Source organism: Stigmatopora nigra, chromosome 10 (assembly GCF_051989575.1).
Source record: "Stigmatopora nigra isolate UIUO_SnigA chromosome 10, RoL_Snig_1.1, whole genome shotgun sequence".
In the NCBI taxonomy this organism is placed as follows: Eukaryota; Metazoa; Chordata; class Actinopteri; order Syngnathiformes; family Syngnathidae; genus Stigmatopora; species Stigmatopora nigra.
The window spans coordinates 2,819,401-2,841,338 of record NC_135517.1 but is presented as its reverse complement, the minus strand read 5'-3'; the positions used below and the strand labels follow the sequence as shown (position 1 = coordinate 2,841,338).

Sequence of the window (21,938 nt, the reverse complement as noted above, 5' to 3'; positions counted from 1 at the left end):
TAACAATATAAAGTCATTCTCATCATATTTTTATCAACAAGGATCAACTAAATCCCCCAAATTATACCAAAACTGATTTTTTACACCAATCTAATGTCAACAAAGTTGATGTCTGCGGTCAAGTGACGTAAAAACAAGTAATGTATTGGTTTAAATCTTGTATTTGTATGACTTTTAAGCCCAATATTACTGAAATACTGAAACCTTTTTACTCTCAGTATTACTTAAATCTCCTAAAAGTACTAAAAGAGCAGTTTTGTGCTCACTTTTTCTACTAGGACTCAACACAGAATTTTTTTTAGTTACAATATGGGTGAACCGACGTCGCAATTTTTCAATTATCACTGCTATGTTTGGTCTACACCCTTTTAGATATAATATTTAGATTTTTTTGATTTAAAAATGGATTAAATGAACTGGATTAAAATCTCTGAATATTCAGTTTTTTTTATAGATCTAAAACAATCTTTATTTTAGCAGTTTTTTGATAGATTTTTAGATTTTACAAAATGATTTTTGAACTAAAAACACTGGAAAAAATGATTAAAAAATTACAATTATTGATTAAAAAGGGGTAAAATCAAGAAATGTAATATACATCTATAATATTCATTTGAATTTGACCCTAAAACAGAAAGTCGACACTCATGATTTACTTTCCCGGGCCGCACAAAATGATGCGATGGGCCAGATTTGGCCCCCGGGCCGCCACTTTGACACATTAACCGCAATATTCAAGGGATTACTGCAACCACCATTGCTTAAGTATCTCTCCTAGTAGACTATACTGTTTACTCAATACCTTGCCAAATATTACAACATTTCAATATTTTTTAAAATAACCAACATTTGCATACCTGTCACCATTTGCGTCACTCCGCCCCCTCCATCCCACCTGTCGTCCCAGAACGACACGTTGCCAGATTGGAGTTGCAGATGTACATGTGACATAAAAAGACATGTTTTAATGATATAAAGATGAAGTAGAAAACTAAAAAAATATGCACTCAATATAGCATGCCTTAAAAGTACAGTACAAGCTAAAGTATCACTAAGATTAATGGCAGTTTTCTTACTTTATTAACCCTAAAGATTACAGTATACTTTCCAAGCAGTCTATATTTCCCCCTTGTAACTACAATTGTGTTAGTATTGTATTTTTTAGGGGTTATATTGCTTTTACGTTCCCCTTAAAAGCACTAAGTATTGACCGGTTTGTGTTCCTTAGGGCACGGCCTCATTTCCAATACTTAGTCATGCAGCAAACGACTTGTCTAATGTCACCGAGGTCAGAAAACGAGGAAAGTGTTCGGTCTAAAACTCGATTGGGAATGTGCTCGACATGCATAGGAAGGAGTTTGAATTCCCACTTGGATCAAACTTGTGTGAGATGTCTTTAAAATTAATGGGATGTCTCCGTGCCTGTTTTTTTAATAGATAATGATTAGCTAGCTAGCTAGCTAACATTAGTGACCATATTTTGTCAGTTTTTTAACCTGTTAACCTTAAGTATAGGGAGTATAGAGACATATTTTGATGATTATACAATCTTCGGTCCAGAAGGTCCTCATTTAACGGAAAATTCAATCACCTATTGTAATACATAATGCAAATATATTTTGTAAATTTGATAAGAATGTCTATATTTGTTCTTGATTTGTGTTAAAAACAGATATGCTAGCAAACCTCTTTGACCTTATAAATTTAATAGTAATTCCTTTCTTATGTTTTGGATTAATTATGGATAAAATCTTAATTTGACCTTTTGACCTTCTTATCTAAAATTGAATCGCCTCTTCTTTTTTATATTATTACTTTATATTTTATACCAATCCCTTTAATACATTTTGAGGAATAATGAACACAAATATAAATGCAATTTGTCTCACTAACTTTTAAACTTATTATAATAATGATGACTAAGGATAATAATGCAACAATGCTTCATTTGCGCCATATTTTCATAAAAATGTCATAAAATTGCCTTTAAAATGGTTGGAAATTGCAGAAAATAAATCCATGATAAAGTTAGGACTGTTTTTAGTGCAAATGGCCATTAAAAATTGATCATTTATATTATGTGCCATTTTAAAAATTAAATATTGCAGAAAAAGCAAAAAAACTTCACAGCTTAGGTCTAACAAATAACATACCATATTTTTTCGCATATAAGCCACTCCTCCGTAAAAGCTGCACCCTTAAAATTTGCCTTAAAATCGTTGAATTTTACAATTTCTCACGTATAAGCCGCCCCCTGATTCATAAATTTCACCTCCATATTTATGGTTTTAATAGGGAATACAAATATGTTACTTTGAAGGGAAAATCTTAAGAAAAATCATGGTATTTCTGTGATACTGTATGAATCAAAACTGTCAATATCCTAAAAAAGATAGTAATTCATCCAGTAATGGTTGTTTTCTTACTGCAAAACAGAAAATAACCACAAATAGCAAATGTTAATTTGCCACCATCTACTAGTGAAAAAGACTATGTACACAACTGGTAAAAATACTATTTACACATACGTATAAGCCGTACCCTTGATTTAGTCATCTTTTTTTTTAGTTACAAATACGGTTTATATGCGAGAAAATACAGTAGTTTAGTGTATTTGTTGTCATTAGGCTGGGAAAATAATGCAATTAATTTTATGCAGGTGGGAAGGAGAACAAGATGCCCATTCTCATCTCCAAGATTTTTAAGGGTTTGGCCGCCGACCAGACGGAGGCGCTTTACGTGGGCGACGCCATCTTGTCTGTCAACGGCTGCGACTTAAGGGAAGCTACGCATGATGAGGCCGTGCAAGCCTTGAAAAAAACTGGCAAGGAAGTCATTCTTGAAGGTAATACTATCCAATCTTTGACCATTCAGCAGTACTACAACAAATACAAGGTTCTTCTGACCTTGTCTTCACGTACCGTATTTTCACGACTATAAGGCGCACTGCACTAATGTATAACAATCCCCTACTACGACGACATCGACCACCACTATGACAAATACTACTACCACTCCAATGACTAGTGCAACGATGATTACTACTACAGCTGCTATGATGTCTACTACAACTACTACTACTACTGCTACTACTATTACTGCAATTGCAACTACTACCAAAATGACTAATACTACTGAGACTACTACTGCAATTGCTACTACTACCACAATGACTATGATGACTACTAGTACTACTATTACTGCTACTACTACTAACACAAGGACTACGATGACTACTAGTACTACTATTACTGCTACTACTACCACAATGACTACGATGACTACTAGTACTACTATTACTGCTACCACTACTACTGTAATTACTACTACTATTGCTAGTACTACTACTGTAATTACTACTACTATTGCTAGTACTACTACTGTAATTACTACTACTATTGCTAGTACTACTACTGTAATTACTACTACTATTGCTAGTACTACTACTGTAATTACTACTACTATTGCTACTACTACTACTATTACTGCTACTACTACTACTACTACTGCAATTACTACTACTGCAATTACTACTCCTGCAATTACTACTACTGCAATTACTACTACTATTAATACTACTACTACTATTGCTACTACTACTACTACTACTACTACTACTACTATTGCACACCCTCAATGAATGAATTTTTTTCCATATATAAGGCGCACTGGATTATAAGGCGCCCTTTCTATTTTGGAGAAAGTTTAAGACTTTTAAGTGCGCCTTATAGTCGTGAAAATACAGTAATCTGTAACTTTCCATAGTACTTTTTCCCATAATATCACTCAGTCTCCGTTAAGTTGTACTTTTATCAAACTTCACACATTGAAATAATGAGCTACGATGAAACCAGACTAGATACTTCCAAATTTGTTAGACCTTCTCGGAATACCAACACTGATGGTGTTGTGCGACCAATCGCATGCTATTCAGCGGAATGTTTACTGGAAGAATCAGCGGGAATTGTTTTTCATTACTGGTGCGACCAGAACTCACGTTGTGAAGTATGAAATAGAATGGGATAGTGACATACTTTGTAGAATTCGAAGTACTGCCATGAAACACAAAAAAAGGAAGATTAAAATATTCATCAATGCGGCTACTTGTTCAAAACACAAAATCCTTTCTAGTAGTCGACTATTTTTTTCATTTTTTATCTTTTCAACTTTAGTTCACAAGTAAATGCATTCAATTTGAACATTGCACCCCTGGTTAAAAGAAAAGAAATAACTCGGGTGGCCCCCCACTTGTGTGGAATTTGCATGTACTCCCTGGGCCTGCGTAGGTTTTCTCCGGGTACTCCGGTTTCCTCCCACATTCCAAAGACGTGCATGTTAGGCTGATTGGACACTAAATCGCCTCTAGGTATGGGTGTGAGTGTGTATTGGTGTGAGTGTGCATGGTTGTCTGTCTCCTTGTGCCCTGCGATCGGCTGGCCACCAAGAGTCAGCTGGGATAGGCTCCAGCACCACCCACAACCCTAATGAGAAGCGGTTCAGAAAATGAGAGATGAGAATTTAATTCTCTTGAACGCACCATTTAGATGTATAACAATCCCCTATCCCCTACTACGACTACTACTACTACTACTGCAATAACTACTACTACCACAACGACTACTGCTACTACTACTATTGCAATTACTACTACTACCACAACAACTACTACTACCACAACTACTACTGCAATTACTACTACTACCACAATAACTACTGCTACTACTGCAATTACCAATACTACTACTGCAATTACTACTACTACCACAATGACTACTGCTACTACTACTGCAATTATCAATACTACTACTGCAATTACTTCTACTACCACAATGACTACTGCTACTACTATTGCAATTACCAATACTACCACAATGACTACTGCTACTACTACTGCAATTACCAATACTACCACAACAACTACTGCTGTTACTACTGAAATTAATACTACTACCACAACGACTACTACTACTTCAATTACTACTCTTACCACAACGACTACGTCTACTTCAATTACTACTACTACCACAACAACTCCGTTGACTGCTATTGTGATGACTACTACTGTGATGACTATTACTGTGATGACTACTACTAGTACTACCACTACTGCTACTTCAATGGCTACTACTAGTACTACCACTACTGCTACTACAATGGCTACTACTAGTACTACCACTACTGCTACTACAATGGCTACTACTAGTACTACCAATACTGCTACTACAATAGCTACTACTAGTACTACTGCTACTACAATGGCTACTACTAGTACTACCACTACTACAATGGCTACTACTAGTACTACCACTACTGCTACTACAATGGCTACAACTAGTACTACCACTACTGCTACTACAATGGCTACTACTAATACTACCACTACGATGACTACAACTACTACTACAAAGACTACTATAGAAAGTCTGAGAACTACTTGTTAAGTGTTTATTATTTTTAACTGGTGACTAGATGGGGCTAATTCATGGAAGTTTCCACGCCTATTCACAACCCTCCTAGCGAGTATTGTTGACTTAAAACAGAGGAGCAGATGTGTGGACAGGGAAATTCAGCAGCTCTGCCTTTCTTGTACTACACAATCAAGCAGAAAAGTGTTGATAGAAGACAGCTCAAGCAATGGCACTCTGTGATCCGTTAAGCAGGGAATCATTTTGGACGACTCCCACCCTCCCCCCAGTTGGCGGAAACAGAACCAGTATCCATTCTGGTCTCTCACTGCTTTTGTACTTTCAATAAGCCATATTCCTTTCCAGTCAATGCAAAATGTGGCTTTAACTTTTGTTTTTTTGGTCAAAATCATAACACTTTAAATATGAAACTTGTTATTCCTGCTTTCCTTTCACTCCTCTCCATGAAAAGGAAAGTATGAGTGTCGTCTGTGTGATTACTTGGTGTAAAAATATGAAAACTTGTGGCTATTCCACAGTGTTATCATTCCCATTCGGGTGCCCTTTTCACCTTTCTGTCGCCTTCTTCCTGTCTGACTTGATATCAATATGTGATGGAATAACCAATGTGCATGAATGTGTTTGTGTGTGTGAGTGACAGAGGAACAATAAACACCTGAATGGGTCAGATAAATATACCACACCAGATGAAACTATAAATCCCCAGCTGCCTTCATTTCCTCTCTGTTATATTAACAATATGCGCAATGAGTTTGTATGACGAACATAATGTTGCACATTTGTAATAACAACTTATCTTGCTTTATATTTACCGTATTTTCACGACTATAAGGCGCACTTAAAAGTTTTATATTTTCTCCAAAATAGACACTGCGCCTTATAATGCAGTGCGCCTTATATATGGAAAAAACTGAAAACCAAAAAACGAAAAACCACCACTGTCGGATACTAAAAAAACACAAACGCCTGAACTGAAACAATACTGTTAAATATGCAGATGCCATCTTAGTTTACAACATCTTCCATCATATAGCTCCTCCCCCACTGCAAGATTTTATACAAAAAAATCCAAAACATCAACAATGGCTGGCTCTAGAGGTGACTGTAAAGTAGTGAGTGCTTCATACCTGGAAGTCAATAGCAATTACCGTATTTTCACCACTATAAGGCGCACTTAAAAGTCTTAAATGTTCTCCAAAATAGACAGTGCGCCTTATAATACAGTGCGCCTTTACTTTCTTGGACCGCACAAAATGATGCGGTGGGCCAGATTTGGCCCCTGGGCCGCCACTTTGACACCTTTAAACTAGAGTGTAATAAATGACATAAAAACAATCAGCCAAAACGATAATCATAAAAAATATTGATCTTCCCCCACTAAAAAAAACTTGTAAACTGAGCTCCAACTTTCCTTTTTACCTGAACACTAATTAGCCATTTTCCTAACGGCACATAAAAATGTAACCCCGTGATTTGAACTAAAGTGTTTTAATTTCACACCAAGTCTCAACAGCTTGCTGCCATCCTTTTTTTAATTAAAGCAATTCAAAGTAGAGGAGATGAGAGCCATTTGAGTGGCAAGAATGAAGATCCAAGTGATAGAAAGAATGATTGGATGTGACCTGAGGGATTCAACCTGCCTTTAAAAAAGGTGCATTTTTTAACTCAAAATTTCAACCCGACTGAGCTATTCGCAGAATGTCTTCATTAGATGCCAAAACGATCACAACACCAGAGCAGCTTAGCATCTAGAAGGACATTTGTTGTTCTATTCATGTTGCCGCTTTCACCCACACAGCTGCTGTGCTTATGTGGATATTCATGTTTTTAATAAGTATGCATGTAGAAACTGGAAATGAAAGAAAATATCTGACTAATGGTCAGCCATGACGATGGTCGTAGTAGATCAACGGGAGATCAGCATTTCCAGAAGGTCATGTATGGACTAAATTGCATAAGGATAATATTTTGAATGTTATTTTTTTCTTGTGAAATATGTTCTGTGTTGTTACTTGAACCGTGGTAATTGCAGTAGTAGTAGCAGTAGTAGAAGCGGTAGTAGTAGTAGAAGCGGTAGTAGTAGTCGTTGTGGTAGTAGTAGTAATTGCAGTAGTAGTAGTAATTGCAGTAGTAATAGTAATTGCAGTAGTAGTAGTAATTGTAGTAGTAGTAGTAATTGTAGTAGTAGTAGTAATTGCAGTAGTAGTAGATGTAATTGCAGTAGTAGTAGTAGTAATTGCAGTAGTAGTAGTAATTGCAGTAGTAGTAGTAATTGCAGTAGTAGTAGTAATTGCAGTAGTAGTAATTGCAATAGTAGTAGTAATTGCAGTAGTAGTAGTAGTAATTGCAGTAGTAGTAGTAATTGCAGTAGTAGTAATTGCAGTAGTAGTAGCAGTAGTCGTTGTGGTAGTAGTAATTGCAGTAGTAGTACCAGTAGTAGTAGTCATTGTCGTAGTAGTCATTGTTGTAGTAGTCATTGTAGTAGTAGTCATCGTTGTAATAGTCATTGTAGTAGTAGTCCTCGTTGTAGTAGTCATTGTAGTAGTAGGAAAAAAGAAGAATATCAAGAAATACTATGATGTGCTGGACTTTACATTATGAAATTATTTTCAAAAAGATGGTTTTAGAGCAAATGTACTACTATTTTTTAAATGTTCATTAAAATGTGAGCCTTAAATCAACTTCATAAAGCACTGTTATGTGTCTATATATGAGAAAACAATTATCACGATCATGGTTGCTCTAAATGAGCCACAATATTTGAGGGATTACTTTAATGCTTCTCTTTGCTGTTTTTCATCAGTAAATTTCACCTATTGTTCAACAGGAAGAACTAGCTACAGCACTACCATCTAATCCGGATGAAAAACTAACATTAGTCCAGATTAAACATTCAGGAATAGCACACACAATGCTACACACTCATTTTCCAGTGTAAATGAATGAAACTACACCCAAACTTTTGACTGATAGTCTATTCCCATTGGTTCACACCAGACTAAATTGCAAACAACCTAAAGATCGACTGCAAGTGAGTAAAAGTGCGTGTATGTGTGTGTGTTTTGAAATAAACAGACAGCGAGAGATTAGATTTGGGGTTAGTGCCTGTTGAGGATGCTGACAAAGCATTACAGGCACAGATGAACGTCCTCAAAAATCTAATCACACCCTGGGAAGCCATTGGCCAAACACATCAATGCTCGCACACATGGAATTTTCACACTCTTGTAAAACAGTATTTATATGCTTAATGATCACAGTTGGTGGCGCCGTGATTTACATCCATCTGCGCTCTGATATGACACTGTCAGCATAGTAAAGTCAAGCATAAGACGGCTCAAGGCCAAACAAACACACATTTGGGTTCTTGTGTCGTACAAGTACGGTTTTGGTTCCTGTCCAAGCAAACGGTGGTGCAGATTGGTATCATTGGTATGCACCAGTTCGAAAAACATGCATGTTTTTTTGCACATAACGGGCTTCCATAGATATTGGCCTAATGGGAAACATTTAGTTAGCATCACAACACTCCAGGATTTTTTTACTTGCGTGTTATTTTACCCAGACCCTTTTGTCCAATGATTAAAAAACATAGGTCTGCTGTCCAATCGGATTGAAAACACCCTAGAATACATGTGTCAAAGTGGTGGCCCGGGGGCCAAATCTGGCCCGCCGGATCATTTTATGTGGCCCGGAAAAGTCAATCATGAGTGCCAACTTTTTGTTTTAGGGTCAAATTTAAATGAGTATAGATGTATATAACATTTCCTGGTTTTCCCCCCTTTGTATCAATGATTCTCATTTTTTAATCCATTTTTCCTGTGTTTTTAGTTCAAAAATCATTTTGTAAAATCACAAAATTAATTTTAAAAAAAGCTAAAATAAGCATTGTTTTAGATCTATAAAAACTGAGTATTCAGGGCTTTTAATCCAGTTCATTTAATCCATTTATAAAAATATATATATATTATATCTAAAATGGTCCGACCCACATGAAACCGTAATGATATACCCCCCAAAAAAAATTATACATATAGTAGTTCATTTAGATACCGGCTAGAGTTTTTTTTTTTTTTTTTTTAATCAAAAACATGTTAGCTTAATGCTAAAACATCATTGAAAATCTCATTGACATGCTAATAAAATTAGCATCAATCCAAGACCCAAAAGAAATACATTCACAAATAAAAAAAAATAAAAATCCTAAAAAAAATTTAATACTTAAAAAAAGAATCATGATTGGCTAATATGAATAGCGAAAAAAAAATGGTGGTCTTTTTTGACAAGTATCTCACCCATCCCTATTTGACTCTCAGCCATTTTTTTAGCCCAAATGTGACGAACGAGCAGATTATTCATGTGTAAAAATTCCTTCAAACGCTGAACAAATTGTCGATCGGCTGTCACCCGCTCTCATCTCATTAAAAAGCCGCCTGTGCTCACAATCAACGTCCATTTATCTGCACACCAACCAATCCGACTCGGGTTCCAAATCCAAATCTACTCTGGCCACAAAGCACCGTTCTCTTCCCCTTTTTGGAGCCGTTGGCCCATGAGCAAATTGTGCTAACACTCAGCAATGAGGATGGATTATCTGGCAAAAATAACTAAGCTCGATGAAATCGCAACTCTTGCCCGGGGGTGCCGTCTTCCACTGTAGCGTGGCGTTTTCTTAGCGGGACCCCTTGTGAACCCTGCCGACTGTTCCGGGGCCCCCCCGATAAATTAGCAACTCGGCCTTTTGTGGCGGTGGACTCGGGTGAACCATCTCGCCACGTGACGCATGACTACATACCGTATTTTCACGACTATAAGGCGCACTGCATTATAAGGTGCACCCTCAACGAATGACATTTTTCCATATATAAGGCGCACTGTATTATAAGGCGCACTGTCTATTTTGGAGAAAATGTAAGACTTTTAAGTGCGCCTTATAGTGGTGAAAATACAGTAATTGCTATTGACTTCCAAGTATGAAGCACTCACTACTTTACAGTCACCTCTAGAGCCAGCCATTGTTGATGTTTTTGATTTTTTTTGAATAAAATCTTGCAGTGGGGGAGGAGCTATATGATGGAAGATTTTGTAAACTAAGATGGCATCTGCATATTTCACAGTATTGTTTCAGTTCAGGCGTTTGTGTTTTTTTAATATCCGACAGTGGTGTTTTTTTTTCGTTTTTGGTTTTCTGTTTTTTTTCCATATATAAGGCACACTGGATTATAAGGCGCACTGTCTATTTTGGAGAAAATTTAAGACTTTTAAGTGTGCCTTATAGTCGGGAAAATACGGTACTGGGTTTTTGTGGGAATCTTGTGGGAGTCTTTTTTACTAGGTCTACAATGTCTTCTGTGTCTGTAAAGTTGCCTTCTTTACAATCCAATCCTGTTTGTGCTCAAACCAGGCCTGTCCAAGTTTGCTTGAGTTTTACTTTAGCACAATTAGGATAATGAACTCTATTGACATTCTATGCAAAGTCATCACGTTGGCGCTTTTGGCAGAATTTGAATGAGTTGACGGACAGTGTTTTTTGCTGGACTTTGAGAAGGCTGGCGTTTATCCAAGATCGAAATGAGATGGGCTGCGGATGTAATGAAACTATCTCAATCGTTCAGGAAAGGAGAAAGACTTGACGGATGAGTGACAACGCTAAAATGAGGCAAAACAAGCGGCAAAAACACACAAAAAATGAATCTACCTTTACCCATACTTTGTATTCGGGGTGTCTTTACCTTCATACCTGGCGATATGCTTTGTATCACGACCCCATTATATCCCGGTTAATCCCCATACTACATTTTAAGAAGATTATCGCCATTTTTGGGAAAATCTAATCAAAGTACATTCATGTTAATGTATTTCTGAAACCTCATTTAGCACGAAAGTAAAGGTGTTTTATAATTAAGTGACCTATGACCTCATTGTATATAATAATAACTTAATCATCTACATGTTGACAGCCTATCAGATGTTGACATAAGATACACTTTAAGTGATTAACATTACCTTCAATGAGGTGTTGCATTCAGGTACAACTCCAAAACACTGTACAGATAAACCTCCTGCTTGAGCCAACATAATATACATGGAAAGGTATTTAAGGGTCCCTTGTGGACTACCTATGAGTGGCTCCAGTTTTTTTACGAGGTCTACAATGTCTTCTGTGTCTGTTTTGCTACTGCAACCCAAGAAATTACCAAAAAACGGATTAAATAAAATTCTAATCTAATATAAATGGTGGTCTAAATCATAAATCTGGATTTGAGGCCAATCTATCTTGCCCAAACTTGAAAACTATAAAATTATGTCATACCCCTCATTTTCAACCTATCCACATTAAGACATGATAATCAATTTGAAGTATATTCTATGATAAAGACTATATTGTAAGACTTATTGAAGTAAGAAATTACTTCTTCTCCTCATCTGACCCGATTAAAGGGGCAAGTACTTGTGATTTACTATGTTGTTTTTCCTCAAGACAGTTTTTTTGGGGTGCTATGACATTGGGACATTGTTTGCTTGGCATGTTTTACAGAGCCAACAGCGTGCTTCTGGGGTCGCTGGTTGACCAATGACATTCCAGCCGTTCCCACGGTTACCAGTGGAGAATGGTTGTTCTTTTAGCAAATACTCGAACTATATACTCTTGGCTTAATACAGTACATTATGTAATTCTGCTTTGTTAAGACACAATGACTATGCTGACTACAGAAAAAGTACAATTAGCAGACATTGAATAAATGTATGTTAGAATTACAGTCTTACACAATTAGTTGGTTCCAGAACTTTTTCGTAAGTAGAGCAGTACTTTATAGGTAAATTATCTAATATATATATTTTTTAATGGCTTAATAAGGGGAATTGCAATCATTATTAAGGGAATATTTTTGCCAAGGCGGAAAAGTATGGAGAGAGAATCTTGAACTATGTATAGTGGTTGTTGTGAGACAGCCAATGAGAGATGAAGATTTCGTAAACTGAAAATTTCGTAACCTGAACATTTCCTAACCTGAAAATTTCATAACCTGAAAATATCATAACCTGAAAATTTCGTAACCTGAAAATTTCGTAACCTGAAAATTTCGTAACCTGAAAATTTCCTAACCTGAAAATATCGTAACCTGAAAATGTCGTAACCTGAAAATTTCGTAATCTGAAAATTTCATAACCTGAAAATATCCTAACCTGAAAATTTCGTAACCTGAAAATTTCGTAACCTGAAAATTTCATAACCTGAAAATTTCATAACCTGAAAATATCGTAACCTGAAAATTTCGTAACCTGAAAATTTCGTAACCTGAAAATTTCGTAACCTGAAAATTTCCTAACCTGAAAATTTCCTAACCTGAAATTTTCCTGACCTGAAATTTTCCTAACCTGAAAATTTCCTAACCTGAAAATGTCCTAACCTGAAAATTTCATAACCTGAACATTTCGTAACCTGATAATTCCATAAGTAGAGGTATGACTCTACACCAAACTAGAGCTTCCGTTATGTTAGCTTAGCATCAATAAAAAACGTCCCCCTAGTTTAAAAATGACTGATTTAACCAATGTGTATGTTTTCCATTACTGCTCGACAGTTCTGTTTGATTAAAGCGGATCAAATATGCCAAAACCGCACAAAAGAAAACAACAATAGCCCTTCGATATAAAACAATCTTTTTGATCGATGTTCAAAGCAAAATTCTTTCTGAACTTTCACTATAAAACATTCCCCCACAGTGTTTTGTTGTCCTCCCAAGAACATAAAATCATTTGGAAGTTTTTCCAAGGTTACTACATATAAAGTAACATTAGTAGTAACAGTTTTAGTCATTTGACGGTTAAATGGATTGTCATATTGGCAAATGAGAGCTTTTAGGGTCATCTTTGAGTATTAAAATGCCTTTTAAAAGTAGTTTTTTACTTCAACTTTGGTGGGGGACAGATGTATGTACTCTTCCCAGTATTCTGTTGTTGTTATTTTCATTTTGCTGCCTCGACACAAAGGCGTAACCAGACAGTCTGATCACACGTTCTTTCATGCGTTGGTGACATTTATCAAGTGAAAGAAACAGGCGGTATTTATTCCGTCATCTTGACAATTTTGACGGACAGCTTGGTGTGTTTTACAATTACCATTCAAACCAAATCATCTGCTCCTACTTCCCTCTTTCCAACTGCCATTTTTGAAATAGCGCCACCACCACATGGAAACTAACCAACCATCCAAAAACACAAGAAAGCATGCCTAAAAAAACCCGGAAAAAAACTCTTATTTCGTGTGAATGACGCTTAAACTGAAATGGCTGGTCAGGATTTATCAAGGAAAGCTTAGAGAAGGATTGTGTGTAAAAAAGCAAGTGATACAAACACACATATGGACACAAATGCTGTACAAAAAGTGGTCTCACTGCCTGCCAGATAAGCAGAAGTAATAACAGTGGCATCTCAGCTAATTTTAGCTTCTGTATTGAATGTGCCGCCCCTGGAATTCATGGCAAGGTTTCTTCTGGCTGGGCTCTGCTCGATGTACCATGTCTCTGTGGTTTTATTCGACTCACACTTTCAATTTTCTCCCCTTTTCACCCTCTTCGTTCCTTTACACATTGGCAGTCCTCCATTTACAAGCTTTCAACTTCCAACAACAAGTTCATACTTTAAGCTATTGTCAAATCTAGCTAGGATATCTTCACTATCTTCTTAAAAAAATAGGACATAGTAAACCCAAGTATACCACAACAACCACTATACATGTTTCAAGATTCTCTCTACACATCAGTCATTGCAATTCCCCTTATTAAGTGAGACAAAAAATGTACAAATGTAACATAGTATATATTTAAGCACATAGAGTGCACTTAAATGTCTAAAAAATGTCCGCAAAGTGGACGGGGCGCCCAATCATTCGGTGTGCCTTGTGTATGCATTAAATTTGAGATTCTGTAGATGTGTATGACACTGACTGTTTGGGTACATTGCTTGCTGACTCACTATTTATATAGTGAAAAGGCGGAAATGCTTAAAGCATGACAATATTAGCGGTCAACAAGGACATTTTTGTCGGCTGACAATGACCGAAAAAATCCCGATTAGAGCCAAAATGGGTAAACCTGTGTCATTTTTGCAATAAACGTACTTTAAAAAATCCTGTATAAAAGTTCTTATCCAATTTGAAATGATCAAAAATGTGTAAAATGGGAAAATGTATAAGTTGACAAACATACACAATTTAAAATGATCAAAAAATGTATAAAATACACAAGTTTCCAGCTATATGATAGATATAGTACTCATATTGATCCTATTGTGAGTTCCTCAAAGGTTCCCACAGTTACTCAACAGCATCCAAGTATGAAAATATCCACTCAGACAATATATTTGCAAAAAATGTAACTCAAAACTTACTTTTCTATGCCAAAAACAACACATAAAGCTAATTGGACCTTGCTAATTTCCTCCAAAAATGTCCTATCGAATAAAAATACAGAAATTTAAGCAACAGAACCTCATTATCCACCTAAACAAGTTCTCGACATTTTCCTTACTACATCTTAATGTTATTTTTTTGTTGTTTTTGGTCGAGTGAACGTCAAGAATGCGATCTATTTCGGGAACGGTGGAAGCCCCCCATTTCTCGCTCCCATTTGCCCCCCAGCTCGGTTCTTTCGCTTTGAGCTACATGATTCTTTATCCTCAGCAAGATGAGAGTACTTCACACTTCTTCAGTGAAACCGAATCTCTACCTTCAGCTAGTCTGATTTAGTCCTTAGGCTATTTTTGTTTCCTGCCAAACTTATGCCTCAAACCTCAACCTGCTGACTCTGTATGTTTCCTACATGCGTATACAACGCGTGTATATTGTAGTGAAAAAAGTAAAAAGGTTACTTTCGGGTTAGAATAACACTCTTACAAAAGGATCTTGTGTAGCTGAAGAAAAAAAAAAACTGCTGCCAACGATACTTGGTCCCAGAGAGATTTCATTTGATATGACCTTTTTTTTTTAAGGCTTGGAATACCACGCTAAAGTACTTTTAGCAGGGGAAATGTTATTGTTGGTGGTGAGAAGGGTTATGTAAACGTAGTAGAAAGTGTTAAAAGTAGGTTGAGATGTTTAAAAAGGGAGATTGTGCTTATTGTTGTGTGGGTAAATTGAATGAAAAGGTTAATAGTGAGGTTTCATTTACAGTTTTTTGGGAGTTATTTTCATGATTTGGCATTTTAGATACAGTGGTACCTTGACATACGAGCATTTTGAGATATGAGGAGAATTTCGGGAAAATGTTTGTCTTGAGATACGAGACACATTTTGATATACGAGCATATCTTTCTGGTTGCAACTTCCTTGGGTGATGTCTCTATGAGCACTGGGCGGAGCTTTGTATTTTTCAGTGTTTTTTTTACCCGTTAGTCATTGCAAATGGCGGAGCTTGTTCGCTAATACGAGAGAAGTATATACTACTTCTTGTTGGCAAGTAGTCGTGCATTATACGATTGTGAGGACATTTGTGTCCATCATTTTCAGAATATTTTGAAGGGAAGACAAAAGCAAACAACCCTTGATAGGTTGTATTTCAAAGTCAGGGTGGAGGCGGGGCCAATAATTAACATTTTAAACAAAATTAGAATTAAGTTTAGTGTAAAGTTAGATTAAATTCATATTTGAATGTGTCTGCATCTTAATCCAAGTTAATTTAAATTTGTTTATGTTATGTTACGAGCGCGTTGCCATGCAAAAAGTCTTATTTTAGTACTATTTAAACACATTTCAGTACTATTAAACCACTAGTTATGTTAATATATGGCAAATTAGAACATTTTTTCCAATCCAATATCCTGTTTTTGGTGTTTTTTCAGAAAATTAGAACAAATTAATTAGTTTTTAGTTCATTTCTATGAAAAACATTCACTTGAGTTACGAATAAATCGACATACGAGCTCAGTCCTGGAATGAATTAAGCTCATATCTCAAGGTACCACTGTAATGTCCTTTTTCTGGCACTTAAAATATGGGTTTAGCTGGAATTTGATATGCATGTTAAAATGATGGCTTCAATTGAGGTTTACGTGTGATGAATAGCAGGCACTTCAAGATATCATGGAAACATCCGAGCAAATGACATGTTGACTTTATACACATGCGGCGGTCAATAGTGTAGTTATGGCCACTTCAGCCTCCATTTTCTCTATAATTATGAAGCCATTTGTCTTTTACGTCAATAATGGGGCTTAGCTGACACAACATGAATTTCTAATTCTAAATCTTGCTTTAAATGGAAGGCGGCAGCAAAAAAAAAACATATATAACTCATAAATGACTATCCCAGGGGTAGGAAACCTATGGCTCGCGAGCTATATATGGCTCTTTGCTAACCTATGAAGTAAAATATGTATTTAAACTATGTAGCTCCAATAGGAGTGTCATGTTATATAAAATATGTATTTAAAGCATATAGCTCCAATAGGAAAGTCATGTTAGCATTATGATGCTAGCACTAATGTTAGCGCCGTTTCAATAATATTTTGTTTTTTTATGAGATTTTTCTGGATGCATATTTTTATTGGTTAGCAACTGCAAAATAGTGTTTTTAAAATAATTCAGAGACATTTAGTACTTAAAAAAGTGGTAAAATGACCCAAAAAAATCATCAAATTTTCATATTTTTACTCTTAAATTCTGAATATGGCTTTTTAAAGGAATAGAATTTAAAAATCTGAATTGTTTTTATCAAAAATGACTCCTATATGGTCGTAATAGATTGGATTGTAATTTGCGGACTATAAAGCGCACCTAAATATAAGCGACACCCAGCAAATTTGATGAAAAAACTGCATTTTTTTCATGTATTTTTGCACTATTTTTGTTTCAGTGAAGTACATCAAGGAGATGTCTGCTTTCTTCAAGAACTCGGGGTCTCCCGGAGGAGCTCTCCCCTGGGACTCGCCTCCCCCAACGCCACAGAAGGGTGCGGACCTCTCGTCCGGATTGTCAAAAGAGCCACGCAGTATACCCATCAAAATATGCCAGGTGTCTCGCAAGCAATGCCCCCCTGACATTGAAAACAGGTATTTGCTTCACTAAAATTCATTTGATCAGAAATCGGTATATGTCTTTTTTAGGAGATCCTGAAGGTTTCATTATTGTATTTTCTGGACTATAAGTTACACTTTTTTTTCACTGTTTGCAACTATTACTCAAATGCTATACTTATAAAAAAAAATGGCGAATGTTACATTAACAGTTGCCTATATTTTACTTTAAAGCTAATTTTTCTGATCAAATTTTAAAAAAATAGACTTATACTCCAGTGCCACTTATATGTGCCATATTTTCTCGCATATAAGCCGTATTTGTCGCAAAAAAATGATGACTGAATCGAGGGTACGGCTTATATGCGCATAAATTAGACTTGACATGCACGAAACTGCAAGTTGACAAAGACAAAACGCCATAATGCAACACAAATTAATTTTGACGTCTATGAATGTACCATATCTTGCATAAAATGTAAAAAAAAACCCTACTTTTTCCTCGTTTTTCCCTTCAAAGTAACACATTTGTACTCCCTATTAAAACCATGAATATGGAGATGAACAGGGGGGGCTTATATGAGAGAAATTGTAAAATTCAACGAGTTTAAGGCAATTTTAAGGCTGCGGCTTATACATGGATGTGACTAATAATTCAATAAAACATGGTACTTTTTTCCTCTAAATTATGTTTGATTTGGTTGGAGCGACTTATAGTACGAAAAAATTTATATAATATAAGTATTGGCCAGGGAAAAGATTCAAGACTTGTCTTCTACTTCCAGGTACTTTGAAGTGGTTTCCCACAACAGGAAGAACTCGGTGTTCCTTCGGGCCAAAGACCCGGCAATGGCCCAGTCTTGGTACAACGCCATTCAAGCATGTACGGCTAACCTTTTACCACAAGTCAAAGCCGAGATGATGAAATTACAGCCTGGATTGGAAGTCAAACACTTGGGATGGATTACAGAACAGGTAAGGAGGTTATCCGTTTTTTTTGGGGTGGCTCCTTTAAGAGCAGAATTATAAAAAGTAGAACCAAATGTCATTTTCTATCAAATTCCGATCAAATTAAAATGAAGAGTGTAGATGTATATTACATTTCCTTGATTTTCCCCCTTTTAAATCAATAATTGTCATTTTTAATCATTTTTTCTCTGTTTTTAGCTCAAAAATAATTTTGTAAAATCTAAAAATATATCTAAAAAAAAGCTAAAGTGAAGAGTATAGATGTATATTATATTCCCTGATTTCCCCCCTTTTAAATCAATAATTGTCATTTTTTAATCCATTTTTTTCTCTGTTTTTAGTTCAAAAATAATTTTGTAAAATCTAAAAATATATCTAAAAAAAAAGCTAAAATGAAGAGTATAGATGTATATTAAATTCCCTTGATTTACCCCCTTTTTAAATCATTAATTGTCATTTTTAATCATTTTTTTCCTGTGTTTTTAGTTCAAAAATAATTTTGTAAAATCTAAAAATACATCTAAAAAAAAAGCTAAAATAAACATTGTTTAAAATCTATAAAAAAACGGATTATTCAGGGCTTTTAATCCAGTTATTTTAATCCATTTATAACAAAAAAATCTAAATATTATATCTAAAATAGTCCAATCTGAAACCCGTGCATTAAAGTGTCCATCTTGGCCTGAAAATCAAAATAACAGACATGTAAATAGGTCCATTATCCCTGCTGTCATCCATATTTGTTCCCTTATTTTACGAGCCTGTCATCAAATATGATATACACAGGCAGTACAAGGACCAGAGCGACCAATCCTCGCCGTTCTGACTGACCGCGAGCTCCTTCTTTACCCCGCCTTACCCGAAAGCAAAGACGCCATCAATGGCCCCTCTAAGAGTCACCCCCTCATCACTACCAGGTCAGTACAACCACCATAAATAATGCACGCTGTAAAAAATATCCCCCCATAATATGAAAAAAAAACCACACAGTCACGCCAAAGACATTCTCACACTTTCCATGTTAGCTTTAGCAGATGTTTCATTTCCCAGACGTCAGAATTTATGACTCATAAGGCGTCTTGTTTCCTACTTTTAACCCATCGTGTCCTCATTTTGTTTTTATGATAGACTGGTTCATTCCGGGCCAGGGAAAACCTCTCCACTGCTCGAATCGGAGCTTTCTTTTGGGCTACGTTCTGGGACGAAACAAGGTGTCGAGACGCAAGTTTTTAGAGTGGATTCCCCTAAAGATTTATCGGCGTGGACCCACCTACTGGTGGATGGATGCCATAACGCCGCTGAACTCATCAAGGAAGTCACCACAGGTATATTTTGGGTAGTTTTTTTGTAGTACTGAATAGTTCTATTGTGGTTTTAAACCAGTCGTGGGCAAACTACGGCTTGCGGGCCATATTCGGCCCGTGAGGTGTTTTAATCCGGCCCGCCGACATTGTCCAAAGTTTTTTTTTTTTACATTTTATCTTTAAATTTATTTATTTTTTATTCCCCAAGATGGCACCGTCACGCGGAAGCCAGTGGCAGTAGCTGTGTCCACTCTTATTTGTTTTTCGTGTTTTATAGCGCCCTCTATCTCTTTTTAAATGACCTTTTATTATTTCTTAATACCTTTTTACTTGAATTTGTACTTTATACTCTTTACTTGAATGATGAGTGATGACTATGTTAATATTTTAGTCCTTTTTTTCCTGTTTATGTTTCATATGTACTGTTAACGGATGCACTTTTTTATATGTATCGTATCTTGTGCTGGCCACGCCCATCTGTCACATTTTTGAAGTCAATGTGGCCCCCGGGAACAAAAGTTTGCCCACCCTTGGTTTAAGCCCTCGTTTCTAATGTACTGGAAAATCACTTATTAAAAAAATAGTATGATATAGAAACAGTTTTAGTCCTTTGACGTCCCCTGGTGGTTATAATCGACGCTACAGTGCCCTATCTGTATTGCTGCTTTGTTCTTAATGTTGCAGTTTTAAATGTGTTATCTAAAGTGGAAAATATTGAGTTATTTTTCTATAAGTTGACGATTTTGCGTCTCCGATTGTAGCTTGTAGCTGGAACGGGAAGGAGTGCACTCTGGGAGTTCACATCGACGAGGGTTTCACGCTTTTTACCGAAGAGATGGGCATCCGCAAGAGCGTGCTGCTCCAGCACCCCTTCGAGCGGCTGAGAATGTCGTCGGACGACGGCGTGCGGATGATGTTTCTCGACTTTGGGGGGCCTGAAGCTGAAATTGTGAGTTTTCTGATACGCCTTGTTTAAGTTTTTTCTTGTTGTTGTTGTACAATTTTAACGGTATGATGTTAAATATTGTTATTAATATTAGAATGGACTGATCCACTTATCTTTATGTAGATTGTGGGGGTGCTGGAGCCTATCTTAGATAGTTGTGAGCAATTGTTTGCCAGTCAATTGTACAGAATAAGGAAAAATATATTTCATTAATGTTAGAAAAGGCTACTTTTCTAATTATATTGAAGAATATTAATAATTTGCATTAAAATGATATTTAATTTTTGTATTAATCTTAATTTATAATAAAAAAACAATAAAATTATTAAAATTTTCTACTCTACTTTTTACTAACATGGAATTATATAACATGTTTAATAAAATAGCAATAAGGAATTAATCTATTTTTCCATATTTCCAAAATTACACCAATTTAAATAACAATACACTACTAAAATCAATATATATTAAAACAGCTATCAAATTATTAAAATTTCCTACTCTACTCTTTGCTAACATAATATTATACTACATTTTTCAAATAATAGCAGTAAATAATTAATCTATTTTTTCATATTTCCAAAATTGCACCAATTAAATAACAATAAACTACTAAAATCAATATATATTATCTTAATTTTGATGTAATTTTAGTTCTTATGTAATTTTCACTGTAATAATTCTAACCATTATCCACAATATTGACATTTTACATGGTTTTATACACAAATATTTTTCAAAAATTGGTCAATTTGGGGTGTCATTATCATTATTTGTCTTTCTCCCTAGCAACTGGATCTTCATTCATGCCCCAAGACCATCGTCTTCATCATCCACTCGTTTCTCTCCGCTAAAGTCAAGCGACTGGGCCTTCTGGCGTGATGTTTTTACCCACGACATTACCCACACAATAGGAATTATTTCACTCAAAAACAACCCCTGACTGACTTGAGAGCAACCGCTTCCCCGTCTTTGACTCCCGGTGGAAAACTGGCGGACATTTTGGCGTCGAGGTTGTTGGTTTATTATTCATTATATCGTAGTTATTCTTTAATTTTTTTGTTGTTTTTTTTGCTTAATTTTTTTTGTAGATTTTGGTAAGCATCCACATTACTTTTAATGGTGTGTCACGAATGTCTTGATGTTATTGGACAAGCTTTTATTTAATTAAACGGAGGAAGGAGATCGATCACTGAGTGATCTAAAATGTGGGCGGCGACAAGTGGAAAAAATGGTTTTTAATTTGCCAGAAAATCACGTGATTGGACGACTATTATC

General features: G+C 35.9%; 1 protein-coding gene across 1 annotated transcript in view; it reads left to right on the top strand.

Moving 5' to 3' along the window:
- Window positions 1-21,938, top strand: part of snta1 (syntrophin, alpha 1) — a 24,696-nt gene extending 2,758 nt beyond the window's left edge. The window contains exons 2-8 of the mRNA XM_077727178.1: window positions 2,660-2,845; window positions 17,282-17,477; window positions 18,227-18,416; window positions 19,197-19,327; window positions 19,539-19,735; window positions 20,476-20,663; window positions 21,450-21,938. Of these exons, the coding sequence (XP_077583304.1) occupies window positions 2,660-2,845; window positions 17,282-17,477; window positions 18,227-18,416; window positions 19,197-19,327; window positions 19,539-19,735; window positions 20,476-20,663; window positions 21,450-21,542 (1,181 nt within the window). The 3' untranslated portion in view covers window positions 21,543-21,938. The remainder of the gene's footprint in view (window positions 1-2,659; window positions 2,846-17,281; window positions 17,478-18,226; window positions 18,417-19,196; window positions 19,328-19,538; window positions 19,736-20,475; window positions 20,664-21,449) is intronic.